The 19,348-nt window shown below is 35.9% G+C and overlaps 1 protein-coding gene across 3 annotated transcripts in view; it reads right to left on the minus strand.

The window, feature by feature from the left end:
- LOC131552126 (adhesion G protein-coupled receptor A3) overlaps positions 1-19,348 on the minus strand; it is a 166,645-nt gene that overhangs the window by 39,350 nt on the left and 107,947 nt on the right. For all 3 annotated transcript variants that reach the window (XM_058795667.1, XM_058795666.1, XM_058795668.1), the window contains 2 exons: positions 5,522-5,711; positions 4,985-5,193 (listed from right to left, as the gene is read on the minus strand). In XM_058795667.1, the coding sequence (XP_058651650.1) occupies positions 4,985-5,193; positions 5,522-5,711 (399 nt within the window). The remainder of the gene's footprint in view (positions 1-4,984; positions 5,194-5,521; positions 5,712-19,348) is intronic.

Here is a 19,348-nt window from a genome sequence, read left to right on the forward strand (position 1 = left end):
CAACTTCTAAGTGTATATCCAACCTTACCTTATATATTTATGCTTACAGAATAGAAAATCTCAACTGCTTGATTATATGTGACCCTGGACAGCAAAACCAGTCTTAAGTGTCAATTTATCGAATTTAATCTTTCCATTGACGTTTGGTTTGTTAGGATCGGACAATATTTAGCTGAGATACAACTATTTGAAAATCTGGAATCTGAGGGTGCAAAAAAATCTAAATATTGAGAAAATCTCCTTTAAAGTTGTCCAGATGAAGTTCTTAGCAATGCATATTACTAATCAAAAATTAAGTTTTGATACATTTACGGTAAGAAATTTACAAAATATCTTCATGGAACATGATCTTTACTTAATATCCTAATGATTTTTGGCATAAAAGAAAAATCGCTAATTTTGACACATACAGTGTATTTTTGGCTATTGCTACAAATATACCCCAGCGACTTAAAGACTGCTTTTGTGCTCCAGGGTCACATATTGTCAAAAAATGTAAACTATATGTATGTAAATGTAAACATTTTAATCTTTATAAACTATATAATATATCAACTTCTTGATTTGTTTCATTTGTGTTTTATTTTTATTACACACACACACACAATAGAGCAAAATCTCAATTGCTTGATTGTTTATATCATATATCATTGCAAAATGGCAACTATTTTATCGCACAGCTGTAATCTGAAAAATATTAAGATAGTATAAGCATTAACATCATTATTTTTCTGTAAAGCTGCTTTGATATGATGCATATTGTGAAAAGCACCATGCATATCATTTTAATTTGACTCAAATATTAAATAAATATATTCTTCAACAGCTTCCTTAAGGAAACATTGCATTAGTCTTTTATTGTTATGCGGATGACATATAGCTCTAAATTTCAACAATTTCTGGTCTTTAGGCTGCATTATGAACACTAAAGACGGCATGTCAAGTCATTCTGATAAACACAAACACTAATCAGTGGCTGTGAGATTTGAATCTCTGTCTGCTCTCTCATGCACAGAAGGCAGTGAAGAAGCAGGAATGTGAAATCAATAGCGTTTGCTATCAGCGCGCCGCAGCAGGTGTCTAACGGCCGACCGGTGGGAGCGGCGTCAAGGTGAAAGACACAGCTGAATGTGCATTAAACAACCTCTCATCAGCTTCTCCTTCAAGACATCAGCAGAATCCAGACAAGCTGTTCTCCTCTCATTACCGCATCAGTCTGCTTTAAAGCAGACGGACAGAATATGGCTACGTTGCAAAGGGTTGATGTCGTGACCTCTTTCAGTTATTTACCTTCCAAATGTCAGAGCTCCGTGACAGCAGACATGCATCTAAACTACAGTGACCTCTTGCTATTCTTGCTATTCTCTTCCTCTTTTGATTCAGTTTTGTATATAGTCTGAGTGAGTTAAAGCTGCTTCAAATTCTGCGCTTAAAGACCCAAAGCAGCATAAAAGAAGGAATAAAATGTGCAAAGTGATGCAGCATCAGAGCTGCCTTGAACTTAGCGGATTGCCATGACCGACTGTATTTACAACTGCATTTTCGTGTTTCTAGACTAATTTTTTATATTTTAAAATTATTTAAATTACATTATTCATGTATTCATTTAATTTTCCATATCATTTTATTTACAACTTTGTATGTTCAGGTTTCTAGATTCATATTTAACTATTTACAAAAAATATAAAAATTACATTATTTGTGCACTTATTTAATTGTTTATATTTATTTACACTTTAGTTTTTTCATGTTACTAGATTCATATTTCAACTTTTATAAATGATTTAAATGCCATTACTCATGCATTTATTTACAACATTGTATTTTCATGTTTCTAGATTCATATTTGAACATTTAAAAATAATTTAAATTACATTATTTGTGCACTTTTGATATGTGGGTAAAAACATTTATGGAACCTTGAATTTGTATTTAGTCAGCAACGAAATTTAATCAGCTCAACATTTAATTATCAGATGATTACTCTAACTAGCTTTATTAATAAAGGCTTGTTTGGATTTTGAGAATATTGGCTTAGAATATTGAGGCATTGATAATATGATAAAATCACCAAAAATGAACAATATTTTGCTCAATATATTTTGCGATAATGGATCAACTGTAAAAATGGGATACAAACGAAAGTCTGGGCATCGCAGAGACAACCATTAAAACAGATTTGATTCAAAACATTTTTATGCAAATAGCACAAAAAGGTTCACAATTATATTTTAGCCATTTTTGTGGAGAATATTGACAAAAATGACTGATGATCGACACTAAACATACATCTGGGAGAAGAGCAACAGGTTCAGAAACCAAATTACGATATGAAACTTTCCAATTTTCCAGAATACTATTGTGAAAAAGCAACAACAAAAGCATGCAGACAAGAAATCAAGAAAGAAAAACAGAAAGAAAGCAACAAAAAAGCAGCTGATGTTAGATTTGGAGGTAGGATAAAACAGGGTTGCAAGCAATTGATTCATTAAAGACTCCAATTTACTATAGGCTACAGTAAATTACAGCACCTATAAATACATATATGATCTAATCACATCACATGATATGATGCACGTTTGACAGATGCTAGAATCCCAGACCTTTGATTTACATCAACTGTATATGAAAAGTCAAGAATCTAGCATTTGACACGATTCCAGTCCGTGTAAAGCGACAGCACTGGAGACACTGATCTACACTGGATCATCTGCAGCAGCTCTGATGAAACCGAGCAACAGGTTCACAAACCCGATCCCAGCAGCGCCAATTTACACCGCACCAAAGCGTTCAGAAAGCGTATAAACGCGCGTCGCAAACGGATTGAAAGCCTCTTTTTCTCAGACACTGCGGACTGCGGGTGTGGTGACTGCATCAGCTCTCTCTCTCTCTCTCTCTCACACACACACACACACACACACAAACGCTCACACGCACAGCTAAACGATAAACGACACGCAACGCTTTCACCTCCTTTAATGGTTCAAGTTCAAAGCATCATTTCATTCACAGTAGAAAAGCATGCACTCAGGTCTCCGCGCACGACCAGTATCGATCACCTCAAATTCAATTCAATTCAGTCCAACTCTATTATGTGCGAAACACTTTGATTTTGCATGCACTATAAATAGCCTAATTCGATGCACAACGCATGCATTCGCCGTCATGTTTGGATGCATAAACCGCTGTGGTGCACAGGACTGACCTCCCAGTCGATGGAGTCCCACTCGTCGGCGAACATTCGGCTCTCAAAATCCACATCAAATCACTTCCACACGGTAAAATCCCACAAATCCCGAGCATAAGTCCGAGCGGAGAACGACAGAGTCATTAACGCGTTCGTTGAGCTGCGCGTAAAGCGCCGCGCTCCGCTTCGCCATGAAGAATGAAGGGAAGTGCTCTCGCTAATTACTCATTTACCTGAGGCTTTTAGCACTTATTACAGCTTCAGTCCTTCTGGAGGGAGTCAGGCTCAAAGCTGAGCCGATGGAGAAACATCCTTAACAAGAGTTACTGCATTTGACGCGCAGCCTGCAAATCCAGCGATGCGCCTTTAAGGAAAAGTTGTTGTATAAGGGCTTTCCGAGATCCTTCCCTAGCTGAAAAAATCCTGACGGATTTCTGTTGGCGTTTCTATCATAATTGGAAGCAATCCTAACGGGATGAGTCAAGAATCCTTTAAGAATCAAATAAGATCCGGCTGGATACGCGGAGACTCTTTTATTCTCAGTTTGTGTTGAGAATTGATTTCAGTTTATCCTAAAGGATCTTGTTTGATTCTTGCAGCGCCTGCACTGAGTGAGTTAAAGCTGCTCCAAATTCTGTGGAAAGACCCAGTGCAGCATCAAAGCAGGAATAAAAGTGTAGCTCTGAGATTATAGTATGAGAGGTGGCTCTGATGCTGCTTCTGTGTAAAGTGATGCAGCATCAGAGCTGCCTTAAATTTAGCGGTTGCCATGACAGTGTTTATTTAATTTTCATTATATTATATATTATATTTATTTTTTAGTTTATTTGATTTTTTTTTATATTTAAACATTTTGAAATGATTTAAATATTATTTGTGTGTGTGTATGTGTGTGTATACGGTATACACACACAGTACATGTACACATACATGTATGCACAAATATTTAAATCATTTCAAAATGTTTATATACTTTGTATTTTCATGTTTCTAGATACTTGTTTTAATATTTAAAATGATTTAAATTACATTATTTGTGCACTTTATATATATTTACAACTTTGTATTGTCATTGATATTAGTTGTGCATTTTAATTTTTTTAGAACTTTGTATTTTCATGTTTCTAGATTCATATTTTAACATTTAAAATGACTTAAACTACATCATTTATGCACTTTTATTTTTCTTGGTAAAAGTACAGAATGAAATACTAAATCCACTTTTACATGGCACCTAAGCCGCTTCTGAGCCGGCTTTGCAGTGTAAAGATGGCATTAGAGGATTCTTGTCTCAGAAATAAAGGTACAAACGCTGTCACTGGGGCGGTACCTTTTCAAAAGGTACATGTTTGTACCTAAAGGGTCCATTTTGGTACCTTAAATGTACATATTAGTACTTAAAGTGTACATATTTGAACCCAATAGGTACAAAAGTGCACCTTTTGTAAAGATTGCATTATGATAGATACTCCAATAGCAAACCAGCACATCTTTATTGGAGATTTTTTGGACTAAACTGTTATTTTGAATGCTGGAACTCAATGCACTTATTATCTGAAATGATGCCATGCATTGCAAAAAGCGTTACACAAATAAACGTGCACTGAATTGAATTTGCACTGGTCACTTGTCATTTATACCTCATTATCACGTGCGCCCATCCACACCTCACACCATTCGCCCTTGCAACACTAATATTTACACTATAGCACTGCTATTTACATGCTCGCCGTGTTTCATTGGCTCTGCGCCTCCACAATAGCCACAATCCGACTTTGACGAGCGGGAGACTCTTACCATGAGCACGGCGAGGTTGTTGTGGTGCGCGCAGTGGATGGTGGTCGTGTTGTGCGCGGAGCCCGTTATGTGGCAGCCTTCCGCGCGCCAGCCGCCGTGTCCATCTAGCAGGTCAAAATCCCAGTATGCCGCGGTGGGGTCTACACCCAACGAGAAGTGCCGGAGAGCGACGGTAACCGGCTGCACGGGGCTCCCGGGGCTACACCCATCTGCACAGGAGAGCAACACATTGCGTCAAGTAACGACCCGAGTGGAAAGTCCTCAAGTGTTGCATCCATATGGAAGCTGAAGCATACAATCACGCACATGCACATCTCAGAATGTCAAATGAGATTAATTGCGCACGCAAACGAGCCTAATCCAACTCGTGCACAATTGCAACGCAACAGTTGCACCATCGTGCAAGCACGCGCATGCTTTCTCATAATTGCACGAGACGCTAATGACAAAATATTCCATTGCAAACCACTTCAGTGGTGAAAGACAGTGATATATAGGGCGCACGGATGAAATGCATGGGGAAAATCGCAGCCTTACCTAATTTGGTGAACGCAACTGGTGTCGAAACGCTTCTGCGCTTGCCATCGTCCGCAAGATTTGACGAATCCCCCGTGCACGGAAAGAGTTTTCCATTGCGGAAGACGATCAGCTGCAGCTTACAGGTGGAGTTCTCCACAGACCGAGGGGCAGCCAGCGGGAAATGTATGGAGGCGATGGCCACCGTGTTCTGTAAACGGGGAAACGCATGTGAGACATGTGCATCAGATGCGCAGACGTGTCAGCTCCTGTCTGATTGAGAGAGAAGGGCAAAGTGCTGGAGGAAGCAGGGGGTTTCTGCTTGTCTTTGGTCTGCCGCAGAGGTGGAAATGATTGTGAGCAGCACAGCTCACTACAACATCAGCTTAAGAGCAGTCTGATAACACAGCACAGAAGCACAGGGGTTATCAGCATCAGCACCATCAGCCTGAGAAGAGCTTCACCTCTTTATCTGTTAGGATAGTGGGGAATATGTCAGTGTCTACTGCAGATGCTGAAGACTAAGAAAAACATGTTGTTTTGGCCTCTGAAAACACATTTGAGATTAAAGAGATAAGCAGATGTTAATGCAGAGACAGTGTTTTTGCAAACGACATTTTATAAGCAAAAGCTAAAATGACTAAGCTGCGGCTGAAAACCATTTCATGACCAAAACTGGCCAGATAAATTGGAGAAAGATCATTTTTCTACCCAGCTTGATCAACAACAACAATTATTATTATTATTATTAATAATAATAAAATAGTACCACTGGATAGTACCATTTATAACATAATAATAATTAAAAAAAAAAATTATATATATATACACACACATACACATATATACACACACACAGTCATGGCCAAAAGTATTAGCACCCTTGGTAAATATGATCAAAGGCAGCTGTGAAAATTAATCTGCATTATAAATCTTTTATTTAAAACATTCACAAAAATCTAACCTTTCATTGGATAAGAACTTAAAATGGGGGATAACATTATGAAATAAATGTTTTTCCATACACATAGGCCACAATTAACGGCACCCTTTTATTCAATACTTTTTGCAGAAATATAGGCCCACAACATCAAAAATACAGCAGTATATTTCATTGTACACATGGAATACTTTTTATCCCTGTGTTCACCAAACCCATCTTGAGTGTTTGTTGCTAAAAAGCTCATTTTTTTAGTTTCATCTGACCATAGAAGTCAGTCCCATTTGAAGTTCCAGTCGTGTCTGATAACTGAATATGCTGGAGTTTGTTTTTGGATGAGCGAGAATAATTTTTCTTGAAACCCTCCCAAACAACATGTGCTGATGTAGGTGCTGTTTGACAATTTTATATTAAGGTTTTCTGACCCCGAGACTCAACTATTTTCTGCAATTCTCCAGCTGTGGTCCTTGGAGAGTCTTTAGCCGCTCAAACTCTCCTTCTCAGCGTGCATTAGGATGATATAGACACACGTCCTCTTCCAGGCAGTTTCCTAACATTTTATGTTGATTGGAAATTCTTAATTATTGTCCTGATGGTGGAAATGGGAATTTTCACTGCTCTAGCTCTTTTCTTAAAGCCGCTTCACTAATTTGTGAAGCTCAATTATCTTTTGCTGCACATCAGAAATATATTCTTTGGTTTTTCTCATTGTCATGGATGATTAAGGGAATTTGGGCTTTGTTTTCCCTCCTATTTATATTTCTGTGAAACAGGAAGCCATGGCTGGATAATTTCATGTTCATAATCACCCTGGAGTGCTCAAAATTGTGAATATGAATGGGAATATACTTCAGAGATATTTTACTCATAAGAATTTCTAGGGGTACCAATAATTGTGTTCAATGTGTATTTGAGAAAAACATTAATTTCATAATGATATTTCCCCCCATTTTCATTTGTTTTAGTTCAATGAAAGTTTAGATTTTTGTGATTTTTTAAAATAAAAGATCAAAGGGATTAATAATGCAGGTTTATTTTCATAGCCGCCTTTGATCATATTTACCAATACTTTTGGCCATGACTGTATATATATATATATATATATATATATATATATATTAAAAATACCATAAGATTTGTTAATAATATTTTATAAAATACATTGGATAGTACCACTTATAATAATTGCAAAAACTATCACTAGATACTATCACTTTTAAAATTGGTAAATCATAATACACTTGTGATTTTGTGTAATTCCCATAAAAATATAACAAAATGTATTATAATAAAATATATTAGAAAATGATACATCCCAGTCGTATCACGTATATATACACATACATACAGACACACATACAAATATATTTATATAATATATGTATGTATATATATATATATATATATATATTTATATTATATATGTGTGTATGTATATTATATATGTGTCTATGTATGTATACATATATATATATATATATATATATAGACACACACACACACACACACACACACACACATACATACACACACACACACACACACACACACACACACACACACACACACACACACACACACATATACACACACACACACACACACACACACACACACACACACACACACACACACACACACACACACACACACACATATATACACATGTGTGTAATTGGTAAGAAAATAAGTAAATATACATTAACATATAAAGACTAATAACCCATGATTTTCTCTTGGAACATTTTGTGCAATCCCTGTTACATTTAAACCATTTTGATATTGGATGTTACAGGCTCAAAAACCCACATCAATTCAGACATGATACATGATGAAGAGAGATAATCAGCCTTTAGAGAAGTAAAAATGTCTGCTACAACTCATTTCCAGCAGTTATTTCAGACTGGTGCGCAGTGGCTCTGATAAAAGGTCATGTGTAATGAGTGCCTGTGCTTAGAAAGCCTGCCGTCAGCGTTCGTCTGCTCCGGGAAGGAGGGCGAGTGAGCGAGAGAAACCAGTCTGCTGAGCAGCGAGGAGTTTCATTCACAAAACCAGGCGCCTCTTCAGTCATGGCATGATTTCCATACGTGACTCATGGCTGGAGCTGAAAGCATCCTTTACCCAGAGTGCACTGCAGCATCCCAATTACATTCCAGCAGCTCTACAATGCAGCACTCACATCTACAGCACATACGCTTTATCTGAATGAAGATCGGCATTCATTTGAATCGGTCTCCATACGACGTCTCTCTTTTCACGCTGACTGTAAATGTTTCTGAAAAAGCATCGGGCTCATCCTCAGTTCTTCAGTGGATTGTTCACTGGTGTATGAAGGCGACGTTCAGCACCAAGGACAGCAGCCAAACAAGGAAACGCTTCCATTATTGTTAGAAAACAATATATAGCTTGATTTGAACAGGTTATTTGAAGCATATTTCAAAGCATATTAGTTGTTTACAAAGAATAACTAACAAACTAAAAATCAAAGGAGACAGTGACAAAAACTCCTTAAGATGTTTAAGTAGATGAGGAGGAAACCAATATGCCTCTTATAAGCCTATTTAACCCTGTAAAGGCTGATGATATATGAAATAATAGTCTTCCATTAAAAAAAAAAAAAAAAGGAGCGGTTTATTGAAGCTTTAGACAAAATAATTAAAAATAATCTCTTTGCATATGTTTTTTTTTTTTTTTTTGTCTGAAGCATCAGGCTTTTATGGCTCATATAGCCTGATATACAGAGAATATGAAGTAAAAACAGCTCAGTTTTATTCAGAAATATGCCATTTGCAGCAGATGCTGATATTTATATGACATTCTGATGTTTGTAATGTAAATCAATGAGATGTTTCTAACACTGCAGCAGATACTGACATTAAATGATCTAAATATCAGTCATCACTCTATATCTTCAATAATATGTCTTATAGTAAGATGAGACTAACATGGTTCAAACATAATGCAATGCAATCGAATGCTGATTGAGAGATGAAGATATAAACGCTCCTCAGAAGATGTGAGATGAAGATCATTCCTCCGCTGAGGAACAGTGAAAGTAAAGCTCCTCAAAAGATCCTGATGATCAGATTTGAGACGCACTGATTTTCCTAAAAAATGATTGATGGAGAATCAAGTAAAGCTGAGCTGCTTCAGTCCAGCAAGTGTTCATCTGGAAATATGACTGCAGTTATTCTGACATTTACTTGATCAAAATCAGTCAAGATTTGACAGAAGAAAGACGCTGAAGAAGCAGCTGAAGCTGGACGTTTGTACAATTACACGAAAAGAGCTTTACTGGATAAAACAAAAAAACCAAAAAAAAACTCTAAACTATCAATCAGATGATAGAAGACATGCAGTAGATTGAGAATGAAACAGGTTTAACAGCAACACTTTGATCATTTAGAGGCTTTGCTTTGCATATCAGATATGATACAGTAGGTTTATAGGGTTAATCACACTGCATCCATGCATTCACACACACACACACACACACACACAAGTTTAAACGGATGTAATCCAGCCAGAATGCACAAAATGAATTTAGTGTTTACTTAAATAATATTAAAATGAACTAAAAAAAAGCAGAATCCATGCAAAAGCACAGTGAGTTTACTCTAAAACAATATATGCTTTGAATAAATGTTGGTTGTATCACTCAGTTTCAGTGATCTTAACAGAAAACCAATTTTTTTGGAGAAAAGAAAGTGATAAATATTAAAACAAATTCTAAGAAAATACATAATGCATCTTAGAAAAGAATAACTTCGTGAAAGCATGACACTGTATATTGATTTCAATGAATGCAAAATGTAGTTAGAATTATTTTTTTGTTGTATTGTATATAACATTCAGATGCAATGCTAACAAACATGCACATAAACTCATGTCAAATAAACAAACATTTAAAAAGAAAAAGAAAATGCATGGGTTAATAAAGTGTATATTTTGAATGCAAAGCAAGTATAAAATCACAGAAAACAACATTAAATTTAACAACATTAACTGAATTGATAAATTATTCAAATTTTAGACAGTAGTTGTTTAAAAACCAACACGCAAAAGCACAGCTAGAGAAAACCAGCATTAAAATGCATTAGTTGCTAACATAACCCATGTGTTTCAGTGCTGCTTCTGTTGCTCATTAGCACATTTAATCAAACAGACTTTGCACTACATGCAGTTCATTTGTGTAAACCCTAAACTGAAGTGCTGGTAGCACATGAAGCAGCTCTTTGAGAACGGAGAGAACTGCAGCACAGCCTGTAACAGCGAGAGCGTAACATCAAAATGAAAGAGACTAATTTACAAAGCTCCCCTCTCTTTTTTGCACTTGGACAATTTGTGTTGCATTACTCAGAGAAAGATAAGAAGAAAGAAAGAAAAAAAAAACGTTGTTATGCCAACTGGCTGCTCTACCATTACAATGTTTGGACTAAAGAGGAGGTTTCACACAGAATATTAGATTTTTACATTCTCTGACGAACATAAAAGCAGCGTTTGTCTCTGCAAAACATCACCAACATACGGTGTGTCTTCCTTTCTTTGGATAAAAGCATCTACAAAATGCATAAATGTACGTCTGTGGGATGATCTGGTCCAGCAGGTGAAAATGGTGCATCTAGATATTTAACAGAATAGTACGACTTGAAACAAATGTCCAAATGACTGGTGCTTGAATAAAAGATGCAGTCTCTTCTGCTCAGCAAGGCTGGATTTATTTGGTCAAAAAATACAGCAAAAATTGTGAAAATGTTAAAATAGCTGTTTTCAGCATCTTTACTCCAGTCTTCAGTGTCACATGATCTTCAGAAATCATTCTAATATGCTGATTTGCTGCTCAACAAACATTTCTGATTATTATCAATGTTGAAAACAGTTGTGCGGCACAATAATTTTTGCAGAAACGGTGCTATATTTCTCCATGATTCTTTCATGAATAGAACATAAAAAACAGCATTTAAAATAGCTTTTTGTTTTTGGTAACATAAATATCTTTACTGTGATCTATTTAAATCATCCTTGCTGAATACAAATTGTATTATTTTTTCTACTTAAGTGCTCAATTACCAATTATTATTGGTATTTAATTATTAATAATGTTTCTTACTGTTATCATCAATGCTGAAAACAGTGTCTGCTGCTTAAATTGTTTGTAAAAACTAATAATATTTTTTTGAGAATTCTTTGATGAATGGAAAGTTCAAAAGAACAGCGTTTATTTGAAATTTGAAGTTTCTTGTAGCATTATAAATGTCTTTACTGTCACTTTTGATCAATTTAATGCATCCACAAAAATACTGGGCGGCACAACTATTTTCAACATTGATAATAATCAGAAATGTTTGTTGAGCAGCAAATCAGCATATTAGAATGATTTCTGAAGATCATGTGACACTGAAGACTGGAGTAATGATGCTGAAAATACAGCTGCGCATCACAGAAATAAATTACAGTTTAACAGATATTCACATATAAAACAGCTATTTTAAATTGTAATAATATTTCACATTTTTTACTGTATTTTTGATCAAATAAATGCAGATTGGGTGAGCAGAAGAGACTGCAAGTTACATGTCCAAAAACAATTACTACCTTCCACAAAAAGCCAGTTCAAACACCCCAGGCTTTTTTCTATACTACGGTATTCACTTCATTTACAGTGTCAAAGGGAAGATTTAATATCAAATTATTCTTGCTTATCATTAGAGGACTAAAAAAAGGCCACTGCATGAGAGATGGAGCCCATAAAAACCCAGCGATGGAACAGGATGGATGAACCTCTCGGTTTATTTAAAGAAGTCTTTTCTGTCATCAATTTCCCACAGATACCAGTGCTTTCATGTGCTTTTATGAATCATTCTCTCTGCTCAGAGCCGGACATGATGAAAGCAGATGAGTTCCAGCGCAGGAACATCATTCAGCTCCGTGATTCCTGGACGAGAGTCTCCAGAACCGTTTAGTATGAATTATCTAGCAGGGATCTCCACAACTACTGAAATCCACTAGTCAGTGGGTAATCTAAATGACTAGCTGGACTTAGCAAACCCTGGATAACCACGCAGGTTACAAATCAGCTGGATGATACCGCAAGTTTTGGCGATAATCGACAGATAAACATTTTTCCATTTGCTTTGGAAAAGTTTTAAAAAGGTGTTTTTGGTTGCAAGGTGTATTGTTACAAAATACATACCGTTTACTGCAAAACCAATACTATGCATCAGTGTTATTTTAGTACCAATTTTTATTAATATTTTGAATTTGTATTTATATTTTCATTTTAAATTTTAGTTAAAGTTTTAGTAACACTGTTGGGTTTTTTGTTGCCCTTTTTGTTTTAATATATAGTCTATAAAGTTTTAATTTCAGTTTTTTGTTTTGTTATTTTAGTACATCAAGTTAAACTAAATGAAAATAAGAAAAATCACCTTGGTAACTAGCTGAAATTATTTTATTTTATTTTATTTGCTTGGCTGCTCTTGTTTATTATATTTCTAGCAACATTCTTTATAATAACCTTAAGTGGTATTTTTTTCCCCCAAGTAAAGTAAAGAAAATTAAAGTAAATAAATAAAACTAAAACTTTAACTCCGATTAAAGTAAAAACTGAAAACACAGAAATTAAATCTAATTCAAAATATTAAGAAAAATGATTCATCACACACACACACACACACGTTGATCATCTCGACCGTCTTACAGCGTCCCATCATGCATCACACCGTGATGAATTCTATAAACCACCCTCACTCTGGTTAGTTCACTTTAACCTTTCTCAGCTAGTTCTTCTGTTCACACTCCACCTTTAAAGTATTTATGAATGTGCCTAAACATAAGTATTTTCTCAATCTCACTTCTCCTCAGAATCAGTCAAATAACTGTAAATAGCAAGAGAAATCACAAACGAATCGATGTGCATGCAGTAGGTAAAATAAGTATTGAACACGTCACCATTTTCTCAGTAAATATATTTTTAAAGGTGATGCAGACATGAAATTTTCACCAGATGTTGGTAACCCAAGTAATCCATACATACAAAGAAAACAAAACAAATGAGTTCAGAAATTAAGGTCTATGTAATAAAAAGGAATGACACAATACTTTGTACAAAAGCCTTTGTTGGTAATGACAGCTTCAGGAGAAACTAGTGGCATGCATTGCTCAGGTGTGACTTTGGCCCAAGTCTTGAAGGTTTTGTGGCTTCTTCTATGAACTCTGATCTTTAGTTCTTATTTTCTATTGGATTCAAGTCTGGCTGACCATTCTAGCAGCTTTATTATCTTTCTCTGAAACCAATCGAGAGTTTGCTTGGCTGTGTTTGGGATCATTGTCACACTTGTTTCATCTTCATCATCCTGGTTCTGTAGGTGTTGGGACTGAAGCAGCTGATATTAATTTCCACTAATGAGGGGCAGGATTGCTTTCTAATCACTGATAGATTTCAGCTGGTGTCTTGGCTTTCCATGCCTTTTTTGCACCTCCCTTTCTTCACGTGTTCAATAATTTCTGAACTTGTTTTGTTTTCTTTGTATGTATGGATTACTTGGGTTATTACCGACATCTGGTGAAAATTTCATGTCAACAGCACCTTTAGAAATACATTTACTGAGAAAAATGGTGACGTGTTCAATACTTATTTTACCCGCTGTATGAAAAAAATGCTTAATTTTCCATTTACCTTTACTGAATGTACTAAAACTATATAAATGAATGAGGGGTAGTCGTGGCCTAATGGTTAGGGAGTTGGGCTTGTAACCTGAAGATTGCTGGTTCGATTCCTGCACCTGCAGGAATTGAAGGTGGGGATTGTGAATGAACAGCACTCTCTCCACCTTCGATACCATGACTTAGGTGCCCTTGAGCAAGGCACCGAACCCCTAATTGCTCCCCGGGCGCTGGAGTAAGGCTGCCCACTGCTCCGGGTGTGTGTTCACTGTGTGTGTGTGTGTTCACTACTCACTGCTGTGTGTGTGCACTTGGATGGGTTAAATGCAGAGCACCATTTCGAGTATGGGTCACCATACTTGACAATACGTCACGACTTGACTTAACTTGACTTAAACTATATAGATATGTTTAAATGATCATTTAATATAATAATTTTTTATATTAAAAAAGAAAATACATAAACTAGTGAAAGATAAAAATTCACTACATAACACTTACACTAAAATGAAAATGTGAAAACATTATTAATAATATTAATATTTTAAATAAATGTAATAAATATTAATAATATAAATACAGCTATAATATTATTTCAATCATATTACTTCCTGTAGCTCAAAAAATAAAGCATGTCATCAGGAACACCAGGCCATGGGTTCGATTCCCAGATAATGCATGAACAGATAAAAGGTTTACGTAAAAAAGCATAGTTAAAAATGCATTCACAGTGACTGATACAGGAGGAACCGTGAGAGCAGTATGACAGTATGTAAACTTTGTTATCCTGACACATGATAGTGATTTCCGACGGCGTGAGGAACGCAGCGTTTGCCGTATGAGAATCAGAGATCTGCCGTCACGCTCCTGATGCCATGCGTCGCTTCTACACAGCGCTTTGAATTTAATGCCGCTCAATTATTTATTGTGTTGTTGCAACTGCTTCACACATCTCTTTCATGTGATTACTAGCAGCCTCGTCACATCTCCACCTGTGATTGGATCTGAAATGTGCTTATTGTTTTCCTGAGGAGTCGATATTGTCTTTGGCGTGTCGAAAACCCCAAGAGTCTTGATGAGTTTCATCAGCAAACGAGCAAATGTATATCTCTCAACATCCACACAAAATCAAAACCGACTCCATTTACTTTAATAATTCATGATTTATCAGTGCATGCATGCTATTCAAAAAGATAAATTATAAAAATGCTTTCACTGAAATGAACATTCTTGGCCAGAACTGAAAACTCAAAAATGCTTATTTTAATTTTTAAGTTAGCCCTAATCGTAATTTTTTTTGTTGTACTATTACAAAATAATGTTTTTAAAAAAAAAAAGCATATTGAAAATATATTTCTTTACACACACACAGATTTCATTTTGCATTTAATATGCTTTGATACAGCACTCTGTGAACAGCCACCCCTTTCAGTAATGACCTTCTGTGACTTACCCTCTTTGTGGAGGGTGTCAGTGATTGTCTTCTGGATCATTGCCAAGTCAGCAGTCTTCCCCATTATTGTGGTTTCAAAGAACAAGAGATACCCACAATTTATACTGTAGGGATAGTCATTTAATGAAGCGAATGAATTTTGATATACTGGATTTTTGACTTTCATGAGCTATAAGCTCTGATCATCAAAATTAAAAACAAAAAAAAAAAACTTTTGAAATGTTTTACTTTACATGTAATGAATATAGAATATAAAATTTTCACTTTTTGAAATGTTACAAAAAAAAGAAGATATTTTTCACGATATTCAAATTTTTTGAGATGCACCTGTGTGTGTGTGTGTGTGTGTATGTAGTGTATATATATATATATATATATATATATATATATAAATTACATTTTAACATATATTCACATAGAAAACAGCTATTTTAAATAGTAATAATATTTCACAATTTTTACTGTATTTTTGATTGATGAAATTAAGCCTTGGTGAGCAGAAGAGACTTTCAAATACATTTTAAAAATCATAATTTTTCCAGTAGTGTCTATGAGCTGTCAATGTTTTTGTGTTTAAAAAAAAAAAATCCATTACTGCATTGCATACGCATATTTGCAAAATCAGCCACAAACATAAAGACAGAAACGACTGTCATGATGGTCACTAATGCATCCGTGGAGGACATAAATGCTGCTATTTTGTGTCTGAGAGCAGCTGAGGCCAACAAACACTTTACTGAGACTGACACAACCGGATCGAACCATAACGTAACACAAAACCAGACCCAAACCGGCCGACACGTGTCTGAACCAACATCATGAACAATCATCAGCGCTTTCCTAACATTACCTCTCATGGGTTCATCATCACAATCAAAATAAACAAAACAACAGCTGAGAAAATCTGTGATATCATCTGAACTGTTCAGACGGTCTGTGCATCACATAGAAATGTTTTTCATTTGTGCTGACATGAAAGCAGCATTTCTCTGGTCTGAAAATCTCACACATACTGATACGCAGCGTTTTCACCGCAGCTTGTGTCGTGCATTCAATCTGATTCACATCTCTCTTCATAAATACGAGCGAAAGTTATCATGATTTAGTATAAGTTTTTCAGCTTTTCATCTCAGTAGGCTCTTGAACTGATGCTAATCAAACAGAAAAGGCAAACTTACTGTCAAGATTCTGTGGAGGCAAATGAGGGCAGATGAGTTTGTACACTCAAACATCTTATGTCGTGTTCTGGTCATTTTGACAAAAAAATGCTACTTAACGTCATCACATTAGACTAAAACTTACTTAAGATCAAATGACCAGCCTTTAAAAATTGTTTGTAAATCTCTCATTATGCTATATTATCACCAAAGATCAATGCATTTTTTTAAGTGCGTATTTCATCTTTCAGCTCTACTGTCATTCTAGCTTGACTTGTTTTGTTTCAATCAGCACAGTTTTTTTTTTATTTCTTTTTTCAACCGGTTGATTGTAGGTCTTATTGATCTGAACTTATTTTCAGTTTATAAAAGTCAAAGAGAAATCAAATTTCCCTTGATATTTTGACATAAGAAATCATTGTACTATAAAAAACATCAAGTTTCAGAACTCAAAACTTTTATGTTAGTCTAAAAACAGCTTATATTGAAGGCAGTCTGATGTAATAGTGTGGATAAGCTCTGCCTCTGCAGAAGATCAATGCCTGCTTCTACATCGCTGCACACCAATTCTAAAGCACTGTCCATTTAGCCCCACCCACCGATTCTACAGCACTGTCCATTTAGCCCCACCCACCAATTCTAAAGCACTGTCCATTTAGCCCCACCCACCGATTCTACAGCACTGTCCATTTAGCCCCACCCACCGATTCTACAGCACTGTCCATTTAGCCCCACCCACCGATTCTAAAGCACTGTCCATTTAGCCCCACCCACCGATTCTACAGCACTGTCTGTTTAGCCCCACCCACCGATTCTACAGCACTGTCCATTTAGCCCCACCCACCGATTTGCACATGTAAATAACGAGAGAGGCAAACGCAGGTCTACACAGAAACCAAACAATAAACTTTATTTGATGAACTTTATTTTAATGAAGATCAAGACCTAGTCATGTCAGAACTTGGTCCTTTGATCACTTCATTTTACTGCGGATTCGTTTAAAAACAAGGCACGTTTTGATAGGGGATTTTCAGAAAGATTGAAACTAAAAGACGATGCTGTGCGACTATATTGGATCTGACAGTAATGTCACAACACAAGTGTGAGCAACTGTTTTTATTATGTGATCACTATTGCTTTGTCTCTTCTTACAGATCGTTTGATATGTATCAAGTTATTTACGCGTTTTTGATCTAAATCTCAGCAGCATCCATCTACGAAGGGTTAATATCCTATTACTTCTAAATTATGATATTTTTTGATGTAAAAATCTTGATGACATTATAAGTGGACCTCAGAGAGCAGTAAAAAATAATAAAAAGACCCCTTTAAATGAACACTGCCAAAATGATCCACAAATAATGTTGTTGGTTTTTTTCACTCAAAAACTGAGGTGCATAAGCTCAAATCAATCAATGAGGCCTGCGATGAATCAGATCCAAAAAGAAACCCAAAACCTGTGTTGAAAATGAGTAATTTATAAGCAATTTTTAAAAGGCCAGTCATTTTTGACTGGAAATACCAAATTAGGTACAGGATTTTCAGAAGCACAAGGAACATAGAAGCAGTTTTTAAATCTGGTTTCTTCAGATTCTCCTCATGCTGATGTGCTTTAAACATATATATTACTAAAGCTTCTTCTCATTCATCATTTCTGTAGAGAAAAGCCTTTATATGGCACATTAGCAACAGTTTTTTTTGTTTGTTTGTTTTTTTAGCACATACTGCTGCTGGAGGAGAAAAGAGGAGCGTCACATGATAAAACGCCACCAAAAGAGTTTGATGAGTAAACTGTCAGAGAAAAGTTAATGTCGTCTGCGGCTCGAGTCTCTACAGCTCACTGCTCATGCTCATCAATCTGCACTGTCCTCAAAAAAAAAAAAAAAAACACTGTCCCTCTAATGCAAAATTAAATAAAATCAAAATAAAGTGCCCTAAAAAGGTTTTTTTTTTTTTTTAACCGTAAGTAAAAAAACAAAACAAATATACCTATAATATAATATATTAAAAAAAGGGATTTGTGCCTCTAAAGCTTGAAATAAATAAACAAACAAACCAACCAACGTGTACTGCAATCATAGAGATGGCCATTTATACTTTTGGATTAAAAAAAATCCGCAGTACCGCAGAAGTGCAGGTATGTGTTAAATGAGGTGAATGCAGTTTCTGAAGTGTGCAGAAATCTAAGCTCTACTGTCACTGCAGCCTGAGGACTGAAGGGTTTCTTTCACGTCAGTTCAATGGGAATCATCACCCAGCTCGCGGTGATCTGCTGCCCTTCAGCTCTGGATGAAGGTAAGTGAGTGTGTTTCATGTGTTCCCGCGTGTGTTTAGAGCAGTAACGCAGTCGTCCTCGTCTGAAGGGCTCGTCAGCGATGCAGTGGTAATTACTGCAGCTCGGTGTTTACTAACCACAATGCATTTGCTTTTTATCTCTACGACCTTCCTGCATCCTTCATCTCTCTTCCATCAGCTCCTGTCATATTCACGAGATGACCTTCATCAGCTTCAGAATGACATTTCATCAGTAAAATCCATAAAAACACTCTCTCCATATCTCTATTCATAAACACGAATAGAGCTTACCGCTAAATATTAAAAATGATATAATCAATAAGTCATGGCAACATATG

This window comes from Onychostoma macrolepis, chromosome 13 (assembly GCF_012432095.1).
Source record: "Onychostoma macrolepis isolate SWU-2019 chromosome 13, ASM1243209v1, whole genome shotgun sequence".
NCBI lineage: Eukaryota > Metazoa > Chordata > Actinopteri > Cypriniformes > Cyprinidae > Onychostoma > Onychostoma macrolepis.